The sequence below is a fragment of the Wolffia australiana genome, chromosome 6 (genome assembly GCF_029677425.1).
Source record: "Wolffia australiana isolate 7733 chromosome 6, ASM2967742v1".
Classification (NCBI taxonomy): Eukaryota; Viridiplantae; Streptophyta; class Magnoliopsida; order Alismatales; family Araceae; genus Wolffia; species Wolffia australiana.
Window position 1 is genome coordinate 16,971,364 of NC_135840.1, and position 23,253 is coordinate 16,994,616.

Below are 23,253 nucleotides of genomic sequence, written 5' to 3' on the forward strand. Positions count from 1 at the left end.
GGAGTCTCGTATTGAAAGATCAGCAACCACGATCTTTTTATTTATAAAATAAGAAGAACACCATCCTGGGCCTGAATCGTTGACTTGAGCACTCCTTAATTATGATGTCATATCAAAAATAAATATGATTACGATAATTTTTAGTGTGTTTTTTGCTGCTTACTCACCTCTTTAATTTATTGACTGTATGCATATGATTTAAACTAATTCATTTAGTTTTATCTTTTGAATTGTCATAATATTTAATGAGTTCAATTATAATGTTATTAATCAATTAAAATTTATATAATAAAATTATGATTCATAAAAAATTAATGTGGCTCATATATATTATATGAGGTATGTGCATTTTATCTTATTTTAAAAACAGGGAACTATTATAGCCGACAGATTTTTTTCTTTTTTGTTGATTTTTCCGTGTTACATATCATTCATTTGTACTAATTCATGATCATCATTTTGATAGAACCCATGTGGCTCCCAATTTATCCTTTGTTCCATGATGGTTGTCATATCTTTTAAAAATATTGTCTCATAACTCTGTAGATTATACCTAATGATGTTATTTACGGTATGTAATACTTTTAGGTGAACTCTAACGTTATCAAGTCAGATATTAAAACAACTCAAGTTCAAGCTCAACCACCAAGAATGTCTTAATGCAACATTGGATTTCACTTATATTAACACAATTCAAGAGGATTCTGTTGGTTAGGGACTGCTGACTACTTGGGCAAAATCCATATCGAGATAGAATAATGAGATAGTATATCTTGGAATGAGTATCATTCCACAAAAGATTCGAATCCCCTTAAAAGATACCTTGTGTAGCTAATAGATACTTTGTTTAGTTAAATTGATTCATCTTCTATTAGATACTTTGTATAGCTAAATAGGTAGTTTAATACTCGGTCATTAAATGTTGACGCATTTACACATGACTTATTATCAAGTAGAATGATGAAGATGAAGATGAAGAGTGGGAACAAGTCGAATGGTGAAGAACAAATCAAAATTATTAACCAACTGTTTATTATTAAGCTCTGAATTAGGGAATGAGATTGAAGACAGATACTGTAAAATAGGATTAGGACTGCTCATTTGGGTCGGTACTATAGAGGGCATCAGAGACTTCAAGAAATTTGACTGTTGAATTTCAGTGATCAAAAGTATATCATATCTCTTGGTTGGGTCTCTTTCAGGGCATCTCACTTCATTCAGAAAAATATGTTTTTTTAATCTCAGATTATTGGTATAATCTCTTAAAGATCAAATCAGTTGTCCAAATAAATTAGATAATGAGTAAAGCTTTACATAGTACATTTGGATCCAACCAGGAAAGGCCAAAGGATAGAAAATAAGTATTTGAACACAATACCATCTCAACTCATGTACCACAATATGATTACAAAGTAGACTCAATGGAGAACCAGGAAATCCATTTTCCCCTTGATCTCATTACAAGACATCAATGATAAGTAGAAAATTGGAAAACTCTTTTAATGGTAACAAAATTCATTCATCACAATGATTTTTCAAGAACAAGAAGAAAGGCAAACTCAGATAAAAGATGACCGCCCCTCCACAAACATACAAAAAGAAGTCTAAATTTCTGGTATGGTAATTATTTTGAAATTTCAATAAAATTTTAAAACCACAAAAAGATCACTCACTGGATATTATAAAACACCGTCATAAAACGAAAGATATTTAACCTTCTTCTACATCCTCAAACTGCTCATCATCGTCGTCTTCCACATCATCATCATCATCATCATCCACATCATCATGTTGCAGTAAGCTGATCCCTCTGGATTGCTGTCTTCTTATCCCTTCTTGAATATGATTCCTGATGGCCGTACCCTGTTGAGGAACAACAATTTAACATCAGAAGTAATAATAATAATGAAACATAGGTAAATATGCCAAAGATTAATTATGTAGATAAGGTTCCTGGCTCACCATGCTATGACAGCTTTCCTCAAACTTTTCAAGGAAGCCCACGACCCATCTGTCTGCATTTTCAACCCATGCATCATGCAGGACTCCAGCAGTTTTCTTCACTGTGGACAGCTGTACCATAAAAAATGTATATCATAAACGATAAGAAAATAATGTGGATAAAGGTATAAAATTTAATCTCATACTTTGAAATAAGATGCATGCAAGATCTAGTCAGAACAAATAGGAAAATCACAAGAAACTGCGCTCAGCAAGAAACGTAGAGCCAACGATGAAAATAGCATGTTCCTAGTCCATGCCAACAGACATGTCAACGAAATATTATTCTCACTGATTAAAAAAACATTGGGATTCAGATAAAATAAAAATGAAAAAAATACGTGGCGTTTAATTGGGTTCTGATGTCAAATGAAAGGCACTAAATATTTCAAACACCAAAAAATTAACCGCAATTTCAGCATTATACATCATTTTTTTGTCAAAGGCAAAATATGGTTCGGCCATATGAAGTTACCTTTTCCCCCACCCTGTCTTGATGCTCCTTAACCTTCTCACGCAGCTTCTGAAGTTCCAAGTTCATTTTCAAGCGCTTCTCCTGATCAAATGGTGATCAGCAATCAGTCCACTGACATACCTTTTTTGTTCAAATTTGAATACAAAATGATGGGCCCTGATATAGGGATCAGCTATTTGATCGAAAATCTCAATTTGACCAAACGGATTGTCAGACAATCAGACCATGATATTGGATTGGAATTTTTTGATAGAGCAGGGAACTATCAGTCATGATTTCAGTTGGATCAACCATGACGCATCATGATTGGAAGAATAAAAATGATAATTAAAAAAAAAGCAAGCTCTCTCTCTGCCCATGATCCCCCTTATACCGCGTGTATTCCTTCCATCACATCATAAAGGCGACAGGCGAGAGAGATATCAGAATCTGGTCAGCCACGTGGCAGCAATTGACTGGACAAAACGGACAATCTACTTATGAGCTGATCGGACAATCTACTACAAATTGGCCTTCTTGATTGGATCTGATCGATAGGTTGATTCACATCCTGCCATTCTGATCCATCCGATGCACTGAGTAGATCACGGTCTGGGCCCTCCGATTGATCAAAATAATTTAATAAGGATTGATCTGATTAGTAAAATGGTGTACCTTCACGTAGCTAACTCCAAGATCCTTCCGGGTGTAACCACGGGCTAAATTACGCATCACATACTGGTTATAATCTTTAATTATTCTCATTATAAGATCTGATGTGGAAATTCCATCAGTCCGTTGAGTTTCTTTAAACTTTCCAGCTGCCTTGACCTGGAAAAAGATTCATCCAAACCATAAGGAAGACACGAAGAAGAAACTTGAAAGCATATTCAATTACTTACAAATTCGTAAACGTCATTTCCCGCTCCACTTGCGTCAGCATAACTACAGATGTTTGCCATTAAAGAAAACAGTAAACCATTGTAAGAACGAAGAAAGTATTAAAAGTTAAGCCGTTTTATTTATCATCAAAATTTTCTCAAATAAAATGTCTGGATTTACATCAGTGAATTTTAGGTAAGTTAAATCTGCCTGAATAAATTAATAACAGATATGTATCCCTTCAATTCAAACACATTTAAGATACTCCGTCAAAATTTTAAAAAAGGTAATATCCGCTTCAATGCCAAACACGATAAGAAAACTGTAAATATTTGAAGAAATTATGAAATTAAGTACAATACATACAAACTTTGGGTTGGTTGACCTTACGGAAGAGAGTCGTGTGCCACGAAGTCGATTCTATGCTTATCGAGGAATTCTTGAGTGATAACCCATGGAGCATCAGGAACAACTTCGTCAACCCATCTGTAAATGAATAACATGCATTAAGGATCAATATGCTTTCTCAGAAACAAATAAAAGCTCCAGAAATGGCACATGACGTTCATAAAAAATCTTTTTTCAGGCGATTTTGTAAGGGATATTATCAAAGTGAGAGCAACGACTGGATCTTGCTAGAAAAAGGTGGTATTACTGTAATTTCCCATTCTCTGGATTCCCATCCCTATTTTTGGGTAGGGAACCCAAAAATAGCTAGCCTTTTTTGCTACGTTGCAAAAACAACATTACTTGATGTTGGAATACCAACTTGCAATGCCGAAGTGACTCATAGCGCTCATCTTCAGTCATGACGGTTTTTCCTTTGTACTTATGAGTGACTTTGTCGCTGCAACAGCCCACAAGGAGATATGTGTTTGGAAACCTACAATTCATGAGCAGAGAAGAATGAATTATTATTCATTGAGATTAAATGAATATAAAAATTATTTAAATAGTGGAACAACAATATTGAACATCAGCGTTCTAAAATACACCTTAAAGAACGGAAAGTCTCAGCATGCTCATAGACTTTATGGAACTTATAAACACTCCTGTTTTGAACAAAATAACCAATAGAATAAGAATCTTGACGCTAAGAAGAATCGTCTTTTCTTTTTCTGGAAAACAAATCTACAAGGGAAGCTGTCGGAAATCCTTTGGTCTCATTGAAGGTTCTCAAGAACCATGAGAAATTAAAGACGGAAGAGGGAGAAACCACTATTTATTCAGGAAAATCGCCATTATCTATACAACTGGATTGGACCAATCATGGGTATCCACTTGTTTAAGCCATATGCAGTAATCAACCCAAAAAGAGCGAAGGAAAAAGATGATTCGATCCTATACTCCCATGGGTATCCTTGGCACTTTAGCCCTTTAGGGGCATTTTAGTCTTATGGTGTTCTAGGTTAGGTTGCTTCCTTTCCTATAAATTATTGTAATCAAGGTAAGATTTTCCATTTAGCAAACCATCTCAGTTCGACCTCGTCTTTTCCCCCTTCCAATATACAAACCAAAATCAAGGTTTGTATCAACATATTATCCTAGAAGTACATCAATTTGATTGATCACCCAGCGGGTTATTCATATACTTGTAATGTCACCTGCATTTAGAGAGGAAACACTGTAATAGAAGAATGTCTCCAGTCTTTGGTAGAAATCCTAACCAGGGTTCACTAAGGCAAGAGGATTTGAAAGGTTCCACATCTTTATCTAGAGTTTCATGAGATCAGGAAGAACAAGACAAATCTTAAAATTTTCCGTTTTATTAAAAAATTAATCTTAATAGTTAGTCCATGAGTCTAAGTCAGAGATATGCAAATAAAGTTCTCGGGGACAAGATAATACAGTACACAGGGACTGTCCACAGAAAGGTAAAAGTTCAAAATCAAAAATTCAAAAATGAATTAAAAAACGGACGAATATTCTTAAATTGATCCAAAGTGCACAATTTAAAAAGGTTAGAAAGGATAACATTTACCACAAATAATTATGAACCAAATAAACAACGTACTGAGACATTACGATTACAGAAGAGGCGTGATCTCGCATGAAAAATTCATATTTCCTTTAATTTACAATGATCAGGCTATTAAATTTCATTTTCGTTTCAAAAAAACTCAAGGTCATCACAAGCTTGGACTAATTAAAAATAACTGTTTGATTTAGATCACGTCAGGAAAACAGCTACAGAAGAAAAAAAAATTCCCTTGTAAAAAGAAAGTTAACGAGTAATTCGAGAGAGATGATTCGATGGAGAACGAACGAAGAAAAAACCACCAAGTTATCTGACAGTAACGAATGCACAGACTGTTAGATCGACAAATCGACAGACTTACATCAAAATAATAAACAAAATTAAATTACAAAAGAAACCCATGATCACAAAAACAAACACGAAAAACAAAAAAGAAATCAGAGATCGGCGGGGCCCCGATCTTCGATTCGTATCCCTCGACAGAACAGATCGAACCACCAATTCAAATCACGGAAAAATCCGTACCCAGTACAGAAAAAACTCCCAATTTTCGAACTTTTGATTGATTACGACAAGAGCTTACGATTTCTTGGCTTGTTCCAGAGATCTTGCGTGCCCGAAATGGAATAGATCGTAGATCCCATCGGCGTAGACGCGTACCGGCTTCTCCGAAGCAACTTCGGCCCTCTTCTCCGCCGGATCTTCGTCCATCGCCGAGCTACGATCTCCCGTTCCGTTCTTCCCTTCCCCCGTTTAGCAATTTGCACGTAGAACTGAGCTGGTTTCTCTATCTGGGCTGGGCCAACTCTTCTGAAAACAATACTGGGCTAATTAATATAAGAGAAAAGAATTAGATAAATTAACTAATAGATCTTTGTTGTTGTAGAACAGACTTGCATAATTTTCAAAAGTTTATTAAAATTCAGAAGATAATTTTGATTTTATTAAAAGTTATTGTTTTGATTGTTAAATGTATATGAGACTAGATTTGTTATGGCATATAAGGTTTTTTCATTGTAATATCATTTTGGATTGTTGTTTAAAGTTTCCTTGTGGATTTTTTTCTGAAGACAGTACTGGGCAAATCAATGTAAGAAAAAAAATTAGATAAATGAAAATGAAGCTCTTTGTAATTATAGAACAGACTTGCATAGTTTTGAAATTTTTATCAAGATTCAGAAGATAATTCTGATTTAATCAAAACTTAATGTTTTGATTGTTAAATGTTTGTGAGATTAGATTTGTAATGGCATATGAGGTTTTTTCATTATAATATCCTTGTGAATTGTGGTTTTAAGTTTCCTTGTGGATTTTTTTTCTGCGAGAAAAACATTAAGTCTCCTTGTGAATTAAAGTTGTAGTTCTTTGTTATTATAGAACAGACTTTCATAGTTTTCAAAAGTTTATGAAGATTCAGAAGATAATTTTGATATTATTAACATTTTATGTTTTGATTGTTAAATGTATGTGAGACTAGATTTGTTATGGCATATGAGGTTTTTTCATTATAATATCCTTGTGGATTGTGGTTTAAAGTTTCCTTGTGGATTTTTTCTGAAAACAGTAGTGGGATAATTAATATAAAAGAAAAACATTATCGAATTAAACTTGTAGTTCTTTGTTATTATAGAACATACTTTCATAGTTTTCAAAAGTTTTGATTTTATTTAACATTTGCTGTTTTGATTGTTAAATGTATGTAAGATTAGATTTGTTATGGCATGCAAGGTCTTTTCATTGTAATATTCTTGTGGATTGTTTGTTAAAGTTTCCTTGTGGATTTTTTCTGAAAAAAATACTGGTCTAATCAATGTAAGAAAAAAGTTAGAGAAATAAACTTGTGGTTCGTTGTTGTTATAGAACATGCTTGCATGGCTTTGATTGTTTTATGAAGATTTGAGAAGCTAATTTTGATTTGATCAAAACTTGCTTTTTATTGCAAAATGTAGGAGAATAGATTTTTTTATGTCAAATGAGGTTTATTCACTGTAATATTATTGGGGATTGTTATATTTTCTTTTGGATTGTGGTTTAAAGTTTCCTTGTGGACTTTTTTGAACACTGTACTGGGATGATGAATATAAGATAAAAAAAAATTATATAAATAAACTTGTAGTTCTTTGTTGTTATAGAATAGACTTAATGGCCTTGTTTTTCATGAAGATTTAAGAAGTTAATTTTGATTTGATCAAAAATGACTTTTTTGATAGTAAAATGTACGAGAGATTTGTTGTTTTATGGCATATAAGGTTTATTTACTGTAATAGTATTGCGGTTTGGTATATTTTATTGTGGATTGTGGTATAAAGTGTCCTCGTGGACTTTTATGAACATGGTACTGGGATAATGAATATAAGGGAAAAAAATTAGAGAAAGAAACTTGTAGTTCTTTGTTGTTATAGAACAAACTTGCATGGCTTTGAACTTTTATGAAGATTTTAGAAGTTAATTTTGATTTGATCAGAACTTACTGTTTTGATTAGATTTTTATGGCATATGAGGTAATTTCATTATAATATTCTTGTGGTTTTGCATATTTTTCATGTGGGTTGCGGATTAAATTTTTGTTGTGGATTTTTATTTTCAGGAAAAAAAATTTACAGTGCATATTTTGATTGAATGGATTTGATGCACATGAAGATATTAATTTAAGTATGAATATGAAGCAAAGTATTTTGAAGGAAATAATTTCTATCATATCCTCAATTTATTTAGATAGTTTTTATTAGGTTATAGCTGTTTGTTCATTTTATTTTTAAGCAGGTATTTGTTCTTTTAGGTTCATTAAAAGTATCATGAACCATCAACATTATTCTGAGATATTATGATCCCTTTTTTAATTTAATAGTTTCTATGATTTATTGCATCACTCCAACTCAAACCAATTAGATAATAATTAAGATTATTAAATATTATTTGTGTGGAAAAATAAAGACATAAGTTTTCATTTTAAATATATTGCATTTTTCTACAAATAGGTATGATATATTTTTAATACACATTGGAATATTTAGTCCCTATTTAAATTTTTGTAATATAATTTTGATTTTATTAAAAAATTACTGTTTTGATTGTTAAGTGTTTGTGAGATTAGATTTGTTATGGCATATGAGGTTTTTTTGTTATAATATCCACGTAGATTGTTGTTTAAAGTTTCCTTGTGGATTTTTTTTCTGAAAACATTACTGGGATAATTAATATTAGAGAAAAACATTGTAGCATTAAACTTGTAGTTCTTTGTTATTATAGAACAGACTTGCATAGTTTTGAAATTTTTATCATGATTCAGAAGATAATTTTGATTTTCTTAAAATTTACTGTTTTGATTTTTAAATGTATGTAAGATTAGATTTGTTATGGCATATGAGGTTTTTTTCATTATAATATCCTTGTGGATTTTTCTTTAAAGTTTCCTTGTGGATTTTTTTTCTGAAAACAGTACTGGGATAATTAATATAAGAGAAAAACATTATAGAATTAAACTTGTATTTGTTTGTTATTATAGAATAGACTTGCATAGTTTACAAAATTTTATGAAGATTCAGTAGATAAGTTTGATTTTATTAAAAATTACTTTTTTGATTGTTAAATGTTTGTGAGATTAAATTTGTAATGGCATTTGAGGTTTTTTTCGTTATAATATCCTTGTAAATTGTGGTCTAAAGTTTCCTTGTGGATTTTTTTCTGAAACAATACAGGGCTAATCAATGTAAGCGACAAAAATTTGAGATATAAACTTATAGTTCTTTGTTATTATAGAACAGACTTGCATAGTTTTCAAAATGTAATGAAGATTCAGAAGATAATTTAGATTTGTTCAAAACTTACTGTTATGATTGTAGAATGCACGAGAGATGTAGCTTTTTATGGCATATGAGGTTTTTTCTCTATAATATTCTTGTGGTTTGGTATGTTTTCTTGTGGATTTTTCTGAAAACAATACTGGGTTAATCAATGTAAGAAAAAAAAATTAGATAAATGAATTTGTAGTTCTCTGTTATTAAAGAACAGACTTGCTTCGTTTCAAAAATATTATGAATATTCAGAAGATAATTTAGATTTGCTCAAAACTTAATGTTTTGATGGTAAAATTTATGAGAGATTAAATCTCATATGACATATGAGGTTTCTACATTATAATACTCTTGTGATTTGGTATATTTTCTTGTGGATTTTGGTTTCAAGCTTCCTTGTGGAATTATCTGAAAACAATACTGGGCTAACTAACACAAGATAAAAAAAATAAAGAAATAAACTTGTAGTTCCTTATTATTATAGGACAGACTTGCAAAGTTTTGATTTTTTTATGAAGATTCAGAAGCTAATCTTGATTTCATCAAAACGTACTGTTTTGATAGTAAAATGTACCAGATAATTGATGTTTTATGGCATATGAGGTTTATTCACTGTTATATTATTGCGGTTTGGTATTTTTTCTTGTGGATTGTGGTTTAAAGTTTCCTTGTAATTTTTTCTGAACACAATACTGGAATAGTAATATAAGTAAAAAACAATAGACAAATAAACTCTTAGTTATTTGTAATTATAGAGCAGACTTAAATAGTTTTCAAAATTATGAAGGTTCAGAAGATAATTTTGATTTTATCAAAACTGGCTTTTTTGATAGTAAAATGTATGAGGGAATATAATTTTTTATGTAATAGGAGGTTTATTCACTATAACTTGATTTTTTTTGGTATATTTTATTGTGGATTGTGGTTTAAAGTTTCTTTGTGGATTTTTCTGAACTCTGCAAGGGAAAAAATTAGAGAAATAAACTTGTGGTTCTTTGTTGTTATAGAACAGGCTTGCATGGCTTTGATTTTTTTATGAAGATTTGAGAAGTTAATTTTGATTTGATTAAAACTTGCTTTTTTGATAATAAAATGTATGACAGAATATATTTTTTATGTCAAATGAGGTTTATTTACTATAATATTGTTGAGGATTCGATGCACATGAAGATATTAATTTAAGTATGAATATGAAGCTAAGTATTTTGAAGGAAATACCTTCTATCATATGCTCACTTTATTTAGATAGTTTTTTTAGGTTATAGTTGTTTGTTCATTTTATTTTTAAGTAGTTATTTTTTCTTTTAGGTTCATTAAAAATATCATGAACCATCCACAATATTCGGAGTCATTATGATCCCTTTTTTGATTTAATAGTTTCTACGGAGTCTTAAATGAAGACAGCTACTTCTATATGATTTATTGCATGGATCCAACTCAAACCAATTAGTTAATAATTAAGATTATTAAATATTATTTTTTGTGGAAAAAAAATACATAAGTTTTCATTTTAATCATCTTGCATTTTTTCTAAAAATAGTTATGACATATTTTTAATACATATTGGAATATTTAGTCCCTATTTAATTCTTTGTAATAGAAAACTCTTGCAAACATAACAGGCATAGAGAAATATTCACTTATGAAAATTGAGATTGTAAAAAAAATCACATAATAAGCAAAGATATTTTACTTCCCTCAGAATTAATTTACTGTGAATTTTATTTGGATCAATGCCATTAACACACTGAGAAAATTGAATGACTTAAATTTGTTAGAGTACAAAAAAGCACAAAAAATATATATAGCATGACTAACATTTGAAACCAAATAATGTTTCCATTGAATTTGAAATGGCACAATAAATGGTAGACACTTTCAGTCACATGTTTTGAGTTCAAGCCACTCAAATCAAACACTGAATAACTCCCAAGTGTATTTAAGGGTGTCTTTTTAAATGATATAACTTTGTTGAAAAATGCACTATTCACATTTGAGAAAGAAAAATATAACATAAGATGGGACGGTTGGGAGTTTTAACGAGTGAAGATTTCTCTCTTATTACCTCAATTCATTTAATTATACAATGTATAAGATCCCTCCATTATTTTCATAGCACACACCATGACCATTTCTCAGAAACTGGTTTTTTGGATATTTTATCCCCCTTAGGATTCAAATGAAGTGTTATGCTCTTTTAAGCTAAAGTCCATTCACAATATGAAAATAAATAAAAAATATGCAAGCATGCACCAGAAAGGCTGCCATGCCCTAATTTAACATATGTAAACACCAAACTTTATATTTTTAAAAGTTTGGACCATTTCTCGATTTCTGTATATCATCCTTGTGTATGCATCCTGATTGTCTCTGTATTGTTCCAATTTTTTGGATCTTCCCTAAGGGACGAACACCCAAATTAAGTATGATATCCCTCTCTAACTGCTTACCATAAAGCCCAAGTTGTGGTAAGAATGAAAAAGTATGTAAAGAGAAGAATAAATCAAAATAGATTGGCCTTCTTCATATCCTCCTGTTTTTTTTCCTGGATGCAATTAAAATGTCAATGGAAAATTTTATTTTAATCACATATTAATAAAAATATTAACATTCAATCTATTGATTGTTTCAATCACTACATTTTAATGTTGTGTGAATGTTCTCCACAGCATGTGCCATGAACGCTTTACAAAGGGATTTTTCTTGGATCCTGTTGTGGGAAAAAATTAAAGTTTGATAAAAATGATTGGGGCGATAAAATGTGAAAGAGAAGGTGACATTAAAGAAAATAAGCTAAAGTTAGCAGAAACTTTTCTATTGTTGCCAAAGTTTTGCACCCTTCTAGGTTTTTGAACATTACATTTACAAATTATATTACATGAATGCTTTACTAATGAAAATATCACTATTATCTTGATTAGATATTTCCAGAAGTATTTTTATTTTTCTGAAAAAATTTAATTCATAAGAATAAAAGATGGGATCCGATGGGTGAGTCTTCACACTAGAAGAAAAATAGGTTGGCATTTGACACTTGTAATCTCACTTGTACTAAAATAAAATAAATTGGCATTTGTCACTTATAATCTCATTTGTGATAAAATAAATCAAATGTTTATCATTTTATTTTAATGTGTATTTTTAAATCTAAACAGGGTTGGTGTCTTCCCTCTTCATGTGTCATGGCCATTTCAGAGATTGGTTTCTAATATTCTTGATTAGAAATTTTACTTTGATGAAAATGCGATACCAAAAACATATATGGAATGGAATATTTTGTGTAATATTTCTTAATGAAAACTTATCATATTATCAGAATTATTTATCTATCATTTAAAATTTTAGCTTGGCATAGAGTCAGTATATCTTAATTATCATTTGATTTATCTCTATTTTTTAAATATCGTTAACATTTAACACTTCTGAAATTTATATTTATCATACTATGCAAGTTGACCTTAGCATAAAAATGTGGGATTTTAATATGGAAACATGTTAAATAAAGCAAATCGCCTAAATAATAATATCACATTGGATGCCGCCAATTCTATTGCTATGTGAGGGTCGATGGAAACTCTTACGACTTTGCAAGCTAACTTTGACATCTGACATTAGGAACTTCAAGTATCATTAATTAAACAAAACATACTTCTCTAAAATTTAAGATGACATGGAACGTCAAGGTTAGCTTCAGATTCATGCAAGTATGCAAGTTGACCATGGCATCTACTTTGTAGAGCTTTAATATATTTTCATCAATGTTAATTTAGAAAAAAATATTAAATGATATGGGAATGGAGGGTAATTAATATTTTTTTGAGTGTCAACAGAGATTCATAACTTTTCAAGTTGACATTGACATGTAATGCAAAAGATTTTGAGATTCATTTTGTTCTAAGTATGGTATAAGACAGAATAGTCATTAGCACTTATTATTGTTCAACAAAAGTGACTGAATAAGAGTTAGGGATGGATGAGAGATGATAAATGACAGTTACTAACAAGCATGATGGGATAGATCTGAATGACCATTCCAAGCCCCACTCGTCACATCTTTTCATTCTTCACCATTCGATCAGCAGTCCCCTTCAATGATAGCTTCTCACTCGATCCCCCTCTCTACCCCAGGCACCCATCGGCCATTGCTGCAGCCTCTGCCGCCACCATATAGTCGCCGTCACGTGTAGATACCTGATCACACAATCACCTCTCTCTCTCTCTCCCTCTATCTCTTTCTCTCTTTTCCCTCTTACTCTCTCCTCCCTCTCGTAACCCATTGCTCACCTCACCCTCTCTCTCTATCTCTTTCTCTCTTTCCCTCTCTCTTCCCTCTCGTTATCTATTGCTCACCCTCACCCTCCTCTCTCTCTCTCTCTCTCTCTCTCTCTTTCCCTCTTACTCTCTCCTCCTCGTAATCCGTTGCTCACCCTCATCCTCACTCTCTCTCTCTCTCTCTCTCTCTCTCTCTCTTTCCATCTTACTCTCTCCTCCTCGTAATCCATTGCTCACCCTCCTCCTCACTCCCTCTCTCTCTCTCTCTCTCTCTCTCTTTCAGTCTTACTCTCTCCTCCCTCTTGTAATCCATTGCTCACCCTCACCCTTTCTCTCTCTCTATCTATTTCTCTCTTTCCCTCTCACTCTCTCCTCCCTCTCCTAATCCATTGCTCACCCTCCCCCCCCCCTCTCTCTCTTTCTCTCTCTCTCTCTTTCCCTCTTACTCCCTCCCCCCTCTTGTCCTCCATTGCTCCCCCTCGCCCTCTCTCTCTCTCTATCTCTTTCTCTCTTTCCCTCTTACTCTCTCCTCCCTCTCCTAATCCATTGCTCACCCTCACCCCTCTCTCTCTCTTTCTCTCTCTCTCTCTCTTTCTCTCTTTCCCTCTTATTCTCTCCTTCTCACTCTATCCCTCTCCAATCCACCTCTCTCTCTCTCCTTCTCACTCTATCCCTCTCCAATCCACCTCTCTCTCTCTCCTTCTCACTCTATCCCTCTCCAATCCACCTCTCTCTCTCTCCTTCTCACTCTATCCCTCTCCAATCCACCTCTCTCTCTCTCCTTCTCACTCTATCCCTCTCCAATCCACCTCTCTCTCTCTCCCTCCCTCCATTCACTCATCATCTCCCAAATTCTCTCTTTCTCTCTCTCTCTTTCCCTCTCTTGGCCAGTCATTTCGGTCATCAATCATCCATCATCGCAGTCGAATGACTCTAACTAATGACTGAGATGACTTCGTACATCAACCTGTCCACTCGTTCGACAGATTGGGACGAGGCAGATGACAATCCATCATCCGTCGTCCAATCCCTATCAGAGAAATCCAGAAGACCATTCATATACATACATACATATATATATATATGTATATGGTTAGGCACAAACCCTAAATAATAAAAAACCCCCAAGGGTTATAACCATTATATTACTCTGAGCCAGTTATATATATACTGACACCATGGTCCACTTACAGTGGACAAACTAATAAGATAAAAAAGATCACCCTACAGTCGATCTCAGCCGTTGAATCGATGGTCCCCGATCTCAATCAATAAACGCACCGTGCGTGGCGATACGTACCACGAAGACCCTTTCGGGAACCAACGCTACTGTAAGTTCGTTGTGTTGACGTATGTCATACGAAGCGAGGTGGACGGGGGCGGTGCGTGACGGACGGTGGGCCCCAGTGCCACGTACAGAGGTCGCGGCTAGTTTAAAGGGCGACACGTGGCGGAGAAGGTTGGTCGTCCGAGACAGGCTTAATGCACCGCTAGGGTTTTGGTCGTGATGCGAGGAATCGCGTTCTTTGGAGGTGAATATTCTCAAACTTGATTTCTTTCCAAGGAATTCCGTCGTGGGTGGAGTGTTTGAGCTCGAGAATCTGCGAATATCTGGTGAAAGTCACGATTTTTTCGGTTGTTTTGGGGTTTTTTCCTGTTTTTTTGGGTTTTTTGTGGGAAGGAATCGTAATTAGCGGCAAGGTTGTGATTTGGGTTGCTGTTTGTTTTTTATTTTCTTGGTTAGGTGTTTGTGTAGCTCGATTTGCCTGCTCCACTGTCGGATTACGGGTTTCTCGGGGTGTGCTGGGAAGAACTATTAGGGTTTTCCTTTCTTTCACTTGGGTAGTCCCGGACGGGCTTAATGCACCGTTAGGATTTTGCTCGTGATGCGAGGAATCGCGTTCATTGGAGGTGAATCTTCTCAAACTTGATTTCTTTCCTAGGAATTTTGTCGTGGGGTGCAGTGTTTGAGCTTGAAAACCTGCGAAAATCAGGTGAAAATCGCGATTTTGGTTTTTTTTGGGATTTTCTTGGATTTTTTTGGGGAAGCTATCGTAATTAACGACAAAGCTGTGATTTGGGTAGCTGTCTGTTTTTTGTTTTCTTGGTTAGGTTTTGGTTTAGCTCGATTTACCTGCTCTACTGTCTGAATATGGGCTTCTAGGGGTTTTCTTGAAAGTACTATTAGGGGTTTCCTAATATTTCTCCATTAACGGCTTGGCTTGTTTGAGTTTTGTTGCACTTTCCTCTCTGTGTTACTGTTTCTTCTCTATTCGAACGGTGGTGGTTCAGCATCCAATCTATCTTGATGGGTATCAATTCATGTCTTTTGACGATCCAAGGAAGTTAGTAAGAATATTTTTGTGGAGATTATTATCAATAAGCAGGAAACAACCGATTTCATTTTATGGATTTTTTTTGTGGAGATAATTATTAGTTCATTTATTTAGTATTTAGATATAAGAGTGCAACAGTAGAAAAATAGGTTATTTTTTCGTGTAAAGAAATGAGCGTATGAGGTAATGACATGAGTATTTCTTTTTCGGGGTCAGTATTTTCAGCTGAAGTAAAGACTCACATTATCTGGCGTGGATTGGTATATGACTAAGTCTCGTATACTCTCAGGTGGGTATTATTTTAAGCACTCTGATGATTTTTTAGGTTGACAAGTTTTTTCTCTCGGCGATCTTAAACAAATGGCATTGTCCTCTAGGAATATTTTTTAAATCTACTGCGATATATGCTTGCCGAAGAGTTATTATTGTTTTGGTGAGGAACGGTGAAGTTGACAAGCATTAGGAAGTTTATATTTATAAGTATGCGGTGATATTAACCGTTGGAAAACAGTGGATTTTCCTTAGCAGATCAATTATGTACTTTAATATTTATGTGTCTTGTTGTGCAGCAAATATAGTAGAATTTTGTCTCAAGACAGTATTGACACGGAGTAATTAATGAGTAGATTCCTGGCGAAGCAAATTGCAAATCGTCGGTTATAGTTGGCTCTCACAAGCTATTTTATTTTATTTTTGGGGTCTGTGAATTGACCTACCAAACTCGTAAAATTAAGAATGCAAATGTCCTGAAGCTCATTTTCTTTTAAGTTGGGACAGTTCTTCCATTGAGTTCTTGACCGAATTATCAAGGAGACAAACAACCAGAAAATGATTGCCTGGATTTTATTTGGATACTTCATACAGTATTCACAATGACTCAGGCACCAAGTTTACATAGTCTACTAAGAAAATGCACTGATTTGTAAATTATTTATTAATTTTGGTACACTTCTTGAGGTCTAAGATGATGCATACTGATATCATTTACAGAGTAATAAGTCTGAACCGTCGATTGAATTTCCTAAATTTCTTTTTTTTGGACTAATATAACGTCCCTCACTTCCTGAAGTCCGTCGACAGCTGCAGGTCTTCGAGCTCTGCAGCATGCTAACTGATGCTCGTCGCTTCTGACATGGATCAATCTCCTGCTCCGCAGCCGCCTCAGACAGTCATCGGAATGGGTCAAATGCCATACACTACCCTGCCATTCCCGCACATCGGAACCGTAACGGCGCCCTCGACCACGTCATCCCAGCAGCCCTTCCCCACCTCCCCCTCTCAAGTCCCCGGCCAGCATCACCTCGCCTACCAACAAGTCCAACAATTCCATCATCAGCAGCTTCAGCAGCAACAACAGCAGCTACAAAGCTTCTGGTCAAATCAGATGATGGAGATCGAGGGCACGACGGACTTCAAGAACCACAGCCTGCCCCTCGCCCGCATCAAGAAAATCATGAAGGCCGACGAAGACGTGCGCATGATCTCTGCCGAGGCGCCGGTTGTCTTCGCCAAAGCCTGTGAGATGTTCATCCTCGAGCTCACGCTCCGGTCCTGGATCCATACTGAAGAGAACAAGAGGAGGACCCTGCAGAAGAACGACATTGCCGCCGCCATCACCCGGACCGACATCTTTGATTTTCTCGTCGACATCGTACCGAGGGACGAGCTCAAGGAGGAGGGATTAGGGTTGCCGAGGGCCACACTCCCGATCGTCGGGGCACCGGCTGACGCCATTCCGTATTACTACGTTCCCGCGCCGGGGATGATCATGGGCAAGCCCGTCGATCAGTCTGCCGCTTCGTCTATGTATGCGACGCAGCAGACGCACCCGGTGGCGTACATGTCGTGGCCGCAGATGCAGGTTCAGCCGTCTTCATTGGAACTTCAGCAACCTCAAGATCTGCCTGACAATGCCTGAGTAACTGTTCTCGCGAAAGGTAGATAAACCCTAATTGCCTTTAGAGATTATTCTCTCTATTATGTTAGTTTATTAGAAACTTTGGAATATGAGGGTTTGGTTGTTTCATGCATGGATACAGGAACTAGTGTTTAGGGTTGTAATAGTGGATGTAGTAGAGCTGGTAATCTGTCATGACAGTATGCACATTTTTTTTGCAAAGCGGCGGGATGGCCTTTGCTGACTCCTTTTTCTTCTTCATTTTACCTGCCAGAGCTTGATTTTATAGAGTAAACTTGAAAGATCTCCCTTGTCAATTTTCAAATTTTAATGGCTTTGAACTAATTTGATGAGGGAAGGTTGTCGAAAATTTGAAACTTGATTTTGATTGGTGGATGGTTTAAACTTGTAAGTTGGTTCTTCCTTGTTAATTTGTTTTTATGAAAGTTTTCTGTGATTTATTTCTTTTAATGGCTTTGAACTAATTTGATGAGGGAAGGTCGTCCAAAATTTGAAAATTGATTTTGATTGGTGGATGGTTTTAACTTGAAAGTTGGTTCTCCCTTGTTAATTTGTTTTTCTGAAAGGTTTCTGTGATTTGTTTATTTTAATGGCTTTGAACAAATTTATGAAGGAAAGTCGTCTAAAATTTGAAATTTGATTTTGATTGGTGGATGGTTTAACCGTTAACAAGTCACTGTTTGAATTTTTTTTTCTAAAAAGGATGAACAGGAGTTTTGTTTGCATTTATGATTGTTCCAACCACTGAAGTTATGGCGACAAAGATTTGGCTGATCACATGTTTCTTATTTTTTTAACATTTCTTTTTCATTTTTATGTATTTATTCATACAATCTCTCCCCCTCACTACCCTCTCCCTTCCTCTCTCTCTCCGTTTTTCTCTCTCCCTCTCTCTTTCTCTCTCTCCCCCTTCCCCTCCCTCTCTGTCTCCCTCTCTCTCCCTCGCTCTCTCTCTCTCTCTCCCTCCCTTCCCCCCTCTCTCTCCCCTCACCCTCCCTCTTTCCCTCCCTCCCTCTCTCTCTCTCTCTCTCTCTCTACCTTCCACCCTCCCTCTCTCTCTCTCTGTCTGTCTGTCTCTCTCTCTCTCTCTCTCTCTCTCTCTCTCTCTCTCTCTTCCCCTCCATTTCTTTTGGACTAACTTTTGTCAGCTTGTTTCAGCAGGTTCTTTTTGACAATCTCCTTGTCTAGTACAGTTTTCTATGTTCTCTTGTTTCTTTAAAATTTAATGTGGTCTATTATATTAGTGTTTTCTTGAAACATTAAATGTGGTCTTTCTCCCCTCAACATCATCCACCCATACTTTATATTATCAATCCATTAGTAAAGTACTCTTGTATGTATTCATAATAACACAATACATAACACTAATAGAACCAGATGCAGGGACAGACTGAATTAAAATGTCCAAAGATTCACATATTAATTGGGTTTATATGTCTTCAAAACTCTGCTCCATTGAGATGTCAATTTATGTATTTGGTTGCTAATAAAATTGAAACCTTCAGATAATCTCAACTCTATCAAATGAATATATTGTATGTAAGTTAATTTTGGAAGTTTTCAGGTGAAGATATCCTTATTTTATGAATGATTTCTCATTTATAATATTTTCAATGAGAAAACCAGTAATCTTTGAGGGCTATCTATGACTAAAATTCAAGGTAAAAACTGAAACTGTGATTTAATATTTATGAGATTTATCATGCAGAATGATGCCAGCTAATGTAGGTTCAACTTACCTAAGGTACTTAGCCAAAACTATAATGCACCAGTTTGTTTAGTTTAGTTAAATTATATTTTTAAAAAGAAAGTCAAAAACTTCAAAAAAAGTTATTCTGCGAAAATGATAACATGAATCTATATGGCAACATATGTGCCATTGATATATCCTTATACCAGATAACTTTTGTGTGTTCCACATTTTAGTCATAGTATATATATATATATATATCATTCATGCATCATTCATATTTATCCTAATATCTGATCTCACTGATTTTTTTGGTTCACTTCCCTAATGATGTCAAGAATATTTTATCCAACTAGATTGTGGGGTCTCATTTTATTTTTTCTTCTAAATAATTTTTTTTTCCAGAAACATGTCCACCCAAAATTCCAAGTAGAAAATTTTATGACATACAATTGAGGACTGCATTCGCACGGTAATATATGCTAGCAATAATATGTAATATGTTGACCATTAGAACTCTAAAAAACTGATGAACCCTAAATAAGGCATGAAATTATGAACAATATAAAGCCAATTTTGGGATCATTTTTTTGTATTATCTTCATCTCATGCGTCAAAATGGAGTATTTGATTTTAAATTGCATTTTAATGTAATTTTTATTTTACAAGTCCAAGCATTTTTTAATAAAAATGTGTTTAAGTAATTTTTAATTTTAATGAGATTAATACTCCATCTAGTATGTCAATATATGCTTTTGAAGGGAAGAAGCCAAGGTTGAAGAAAGAAATAAAAAAGAGAGAGATAGACGAATATATATATAAAGATAAAAAGTGGTTTTAAGTGGGCAGCGCAGGCTGAGCCAGCACGCAGCAATGCCCAAGCTAGCCATAGGCAGGCGAGTACAGGGTGCTCAAGCTTACCCGCAGCAAGCAAGCAGTGGTACCCATCACAAACCCCAGCGATCCGACAAGAAGCCCACCAAGGAGCCCACAAAGGGCCAATACTGAGGTAGCCCGTGCACAAGAATGGGGTGATATCACATTTTATTTCAAATGACTTATCCTTATCAGCTTTATAAAGTTGATATTTTTCTAAAACTTTCTGATATGGGATTTATCTGATTATTTCTTTCATCTCCGCACTAAGCGGGGCCGACAAGAGATGAGATGAATTGCGGACCAACGAGCCACGATCCTAAAACAAATAGGAAGAAACTCTGACTGGGCTTCGAGCCATCCAGGCCCAAAGCTCTCGCCATAACGAGCTTCTATAAATACTCCAATATAATCTCAGCCGTGCGATCTTCTTAAGGAAGATCAGACAGTGAGATTGATTATTTTTAATTATTTTCTTTTATTTCTTTTGTAGGGCTCTGATTGGTCACAACGGCTGACAAGGACAACTGGACCTCGCAAACGACAAATTGGGAGCGAGAAAATGGCTGACAATAGCTGATGACAAGGTGTTGACATTGCTCGTGGGTGCACAAAATTTAAAGGGGAGCATGGCTGTAATTTAATCACAGCCATTGGACCCCCATATGAAGGAGGTCGGATGACTAGGGCCAGTTCCATATGAAGGAGACCGTTGACACTGTCGACACCGTTGTCAGATGGTAGTTTCCTGCCAGTTGGGTGAGGAAGGGGGGGGGGGGGGGGGCCCCCCAATGCCGTCCCATTGCATCGACAGCCATCGGTGGTCCTTCCCAAGCCTTTAATGGGGCTCGACGGCCCTTAATTTGTTCATCTTCCAATCGAGATCAAGTGGCGAAACACGAGACCCTTCTGGTGATGAGACCAAGAAGGGGAGAGTAGTGACACCTCTCCCAATACTTGGAATGCTTAGGACTGCGCATTAGAAGAGTTAGAGCTCCCTGGTGATGGAGGACCATCCAGTCGATCGCGCCCCGACCCGTCATCAGCCACGTCGCGAAGCCCGAGCCGACGTGAAGAATCTACAGTTCCACAATCAGATTTGAAAAGCGGCGTCGTCGTCGTCACGGGTCGTGTCAAGTGTCTTTATGTCAATTTTCTGTTTTTCGTCGTTGTTGGGTTGTCAGGAGGCTCCTCCTGCGTGAGAACCGGGCTCCTCTATGTTTTCTTTTACTTAATTCTGTTTAATTGTTCTCTTTAGGGGGACAAAACCAAGATGTTTTTCTTCTTCCCTTAAAGAGTCTTTTTAAAGGAAGCCCAATAGGCTTTCCCTTAAAAGGGGCCCAATAGGGCCACCCCACAACTACCTGTCTACCACTTTCCTCTATAAGAGGGGAGGAGTGAACGGTTTATCAATTGTGAAGAAATTCCCAGATCTGAATTTACTTTGGCAGTTATTTCGTTTCATCGTGCTTGTTTCCTGAAGGAGGAGAAGAATTTCTTGAAGGAGGAGAAGAATTTCTTCAAAAAGTATTCTATCATCGTCCGTGTGAATTTCCTTTCTTGCTGGTTCACGTGGATTCTAGCTCGTTGTTGACATCAATTGTGCCAATCAGTCTTCTTATCAAGAATCAACGTTCGTTGCTTTGTGCCTTGCTCGACTCAGATAACAGTCGAATTCAACATTTGTCGATTCAATACCCGCCGATTCAATGTCGATTCAGATATCTGCCGATTTAGTTTGCCATCCCGATCAAATTCAATATATGCCGATTTCTGCTTAAAGATCGCCTGTTATCCTCCTCGGAGCCGACTCTTTCCGTCGTGGGAAATCTATGGTCGATAATTATCATCTCTTTACTGCTGAAGTTCGTTCCAACTTGAGTCTTCTGAAGACGGTGGCCATTCCAACTTGACAGGTATAGATCAGGGACGCGGACGGGACGATTTTTCGTCCGGGGACGGAAAAAATGTCCCGTCCAAGGTTAAGGACGAATTTTGGGACGAAAATTCGTCCAGGGACCATCTGACGGGACGATTTTCGTCCCGTGGGATGAAAAAATCGTCTGTCGGGAGGTCTCCGGACGATGAATATGGACGGAAAACCGCCGGATTCACATCCGACGGTTAAGATGTTGCCACGTGGCCTTGCTAGTACAATTTATATTATATTATAACCTATGTTAATATATTAAAAATATAAAATGTGTTTTTTTGTCCCAGGACGAATTTTGGGACGAAAATTCGTCCCGGGAGGACTGGACGCGCCAAAAAATTGTCCCGAGATTGTTGGACGGGACGGATTTTTTGCTGGTGGACGAAAAACCGTCCCGTCCTTCGTCCCTGAGCTTATGTCGGACGTAGGACGGGACGAAATTCGTCCCGTCCCGTCCTCCGTCCACGTCCAGGACGATCCGGATCTATATTGACAGGTCATCTGGACGAGAGAGACAGCATCTCGTCCATTCCAACTTGACAGGTCATCTTGACAGGCCATTCCAACTCGTTCACGTCAACAGTGTGGACGTTATTGGACGAAGAACGTCCCCCACCATGTCGATCCTTTTGAGTCGATAACGTGGATTATTGGGAGTTTGATCGAGACAAAACCCGTCGCGTGGCATCCAATTGTTCTGTGTACTTCTCGTTATTAATTTCTCAAATCATTTAAACGACATTTCATCGCAACTAAAGTCTACCTTCCGGATGTAACACGAAGTCTCGATTCTGGCTGGTGTGTTACATCACCTGGATTCATGCCAGCACAAAGGAAGGCGAGAGGACACGAATCAAGGAAGGCTAGGGGGCGCGACCAGCACTCCCATTCTCCAACTTTCAGAATCAGGGAAATTCAGGTCAGTTTTTTGAACTCCATAGGTAGATTGCTACTTGATCAACTCATTTGGATACTAGAATATTATTGAATGCAAGGTTGGATAGGTTTCTTTTCATTGAGTTTCGTAGATCTGTTTTGGTCAGGGATTTGGTCGAACACTTGGTGTCCATTTGAAATATTTCCCAATTTATCTTATTTTCTTCTTCATTTGACCTAATT

At 36.0% G+C, this 23,253-nt stretch overlaps 2 protein-coding genes, 1 long non-coding RNA gene and 1 other non-coding gene across 16 annotated transcripts; 2 read left to right on the forward strand and 2 right to left on the reverse strand.

The window, feature by feature from the left end:
- Positions 1-1,599: 1,599 nt before the first annotated feature.
- LOC144704644 (choline-phosphate cytidylyltransferase 1-like) lies at positions 1,600-6,117 on the reverse strand. The gene is made up of 8 exons (XM_078577131.1): positions 5,899-6,117; positions 4,107-4,220; positions 3,728-3,823; positions 3,358-3,400; positions 3,131-3,286; positions 2,477-2,557; positions 1,963-2,073; positions 1,600-1,863 (listed from the first exon to the last, which is right to left on the reverse strand). Exons 1-8 carry the CDS (start codon positions 6,024-6,026, stop codon positions 1,711-1,713), a joined length of 882 nt encoding a protein of 293 aa, XP_078433257.1. The 5' UTR covers positions 6,027-6,117; the 3' UTR covers positions 1,600-1,710.
- Positions 6,118-11,418: 5,301 nt separating this feature from the next.
- Positions 11,419-11,518, reverse strand: LOC144705048 (U6 spliceosomal RNA). The gene has a single exon (XR_013581955.1). It is a non-coding gene; the product is annotated as a U6 spliceosomal RNA (small nuclear RNA).
- Positions 11,519-14,801: 3,283 nt separating this feature from the next.
- LOC144704192 (nuclear transcription factor Y subunit C-2-like) lies at positions 14,802-17,858 on the forward strand. 13 transcript variants are annotated; one of them, XM_078576493.1, is made up of 4 exons: positions 14,855-14,913; positions 15,126-15,292; positions 15,934-16,006; positions 16,798-17,858. In XM_078576493.1, the coding sequence occupies exon 4, from the start codon at positions 16,832-16,834 to the stop codon at positions 17,633-17,635; it is 804 nt and encodes a 267-aa protein (XP_078432619.1). In that variant the 5' UTR covers positions 14,855-14,913; positions 15,126-15,292; positions 15,934-16,006; positions 16,798-16,831; the 3' UTR covers positions 17,636-17,858. The 13 variants fall into 13 exon arrangements, with proteins under 13 accessions (XP_078432625.1, XP_078432617.1, XP_078432626.1 ...); XM_078576497.1 differs by having other exon boundaries at positions 14,862-14,995; positions 16,787-17,858; XM_078576492.1 differs by having other exon boundaries at positions 14,862-14,995.
- Positions 17,859-21,575: 3,717 nt separating this feature from the next.
- Positions 21,576-23,149, forward strand: LOC144704193 (uncharacterized). The gene is made up of 2 exons (XR_013581765.1): positions 21,576-22,117; positions 22,691-23,149. It is a non-coding gene; the product is annotated as an uncharacterized LOC144704193 (long non-coding RNA).
- The last annotated feature ends 104 nt before the right edge of the window (positions 23,150-23,253 follow it).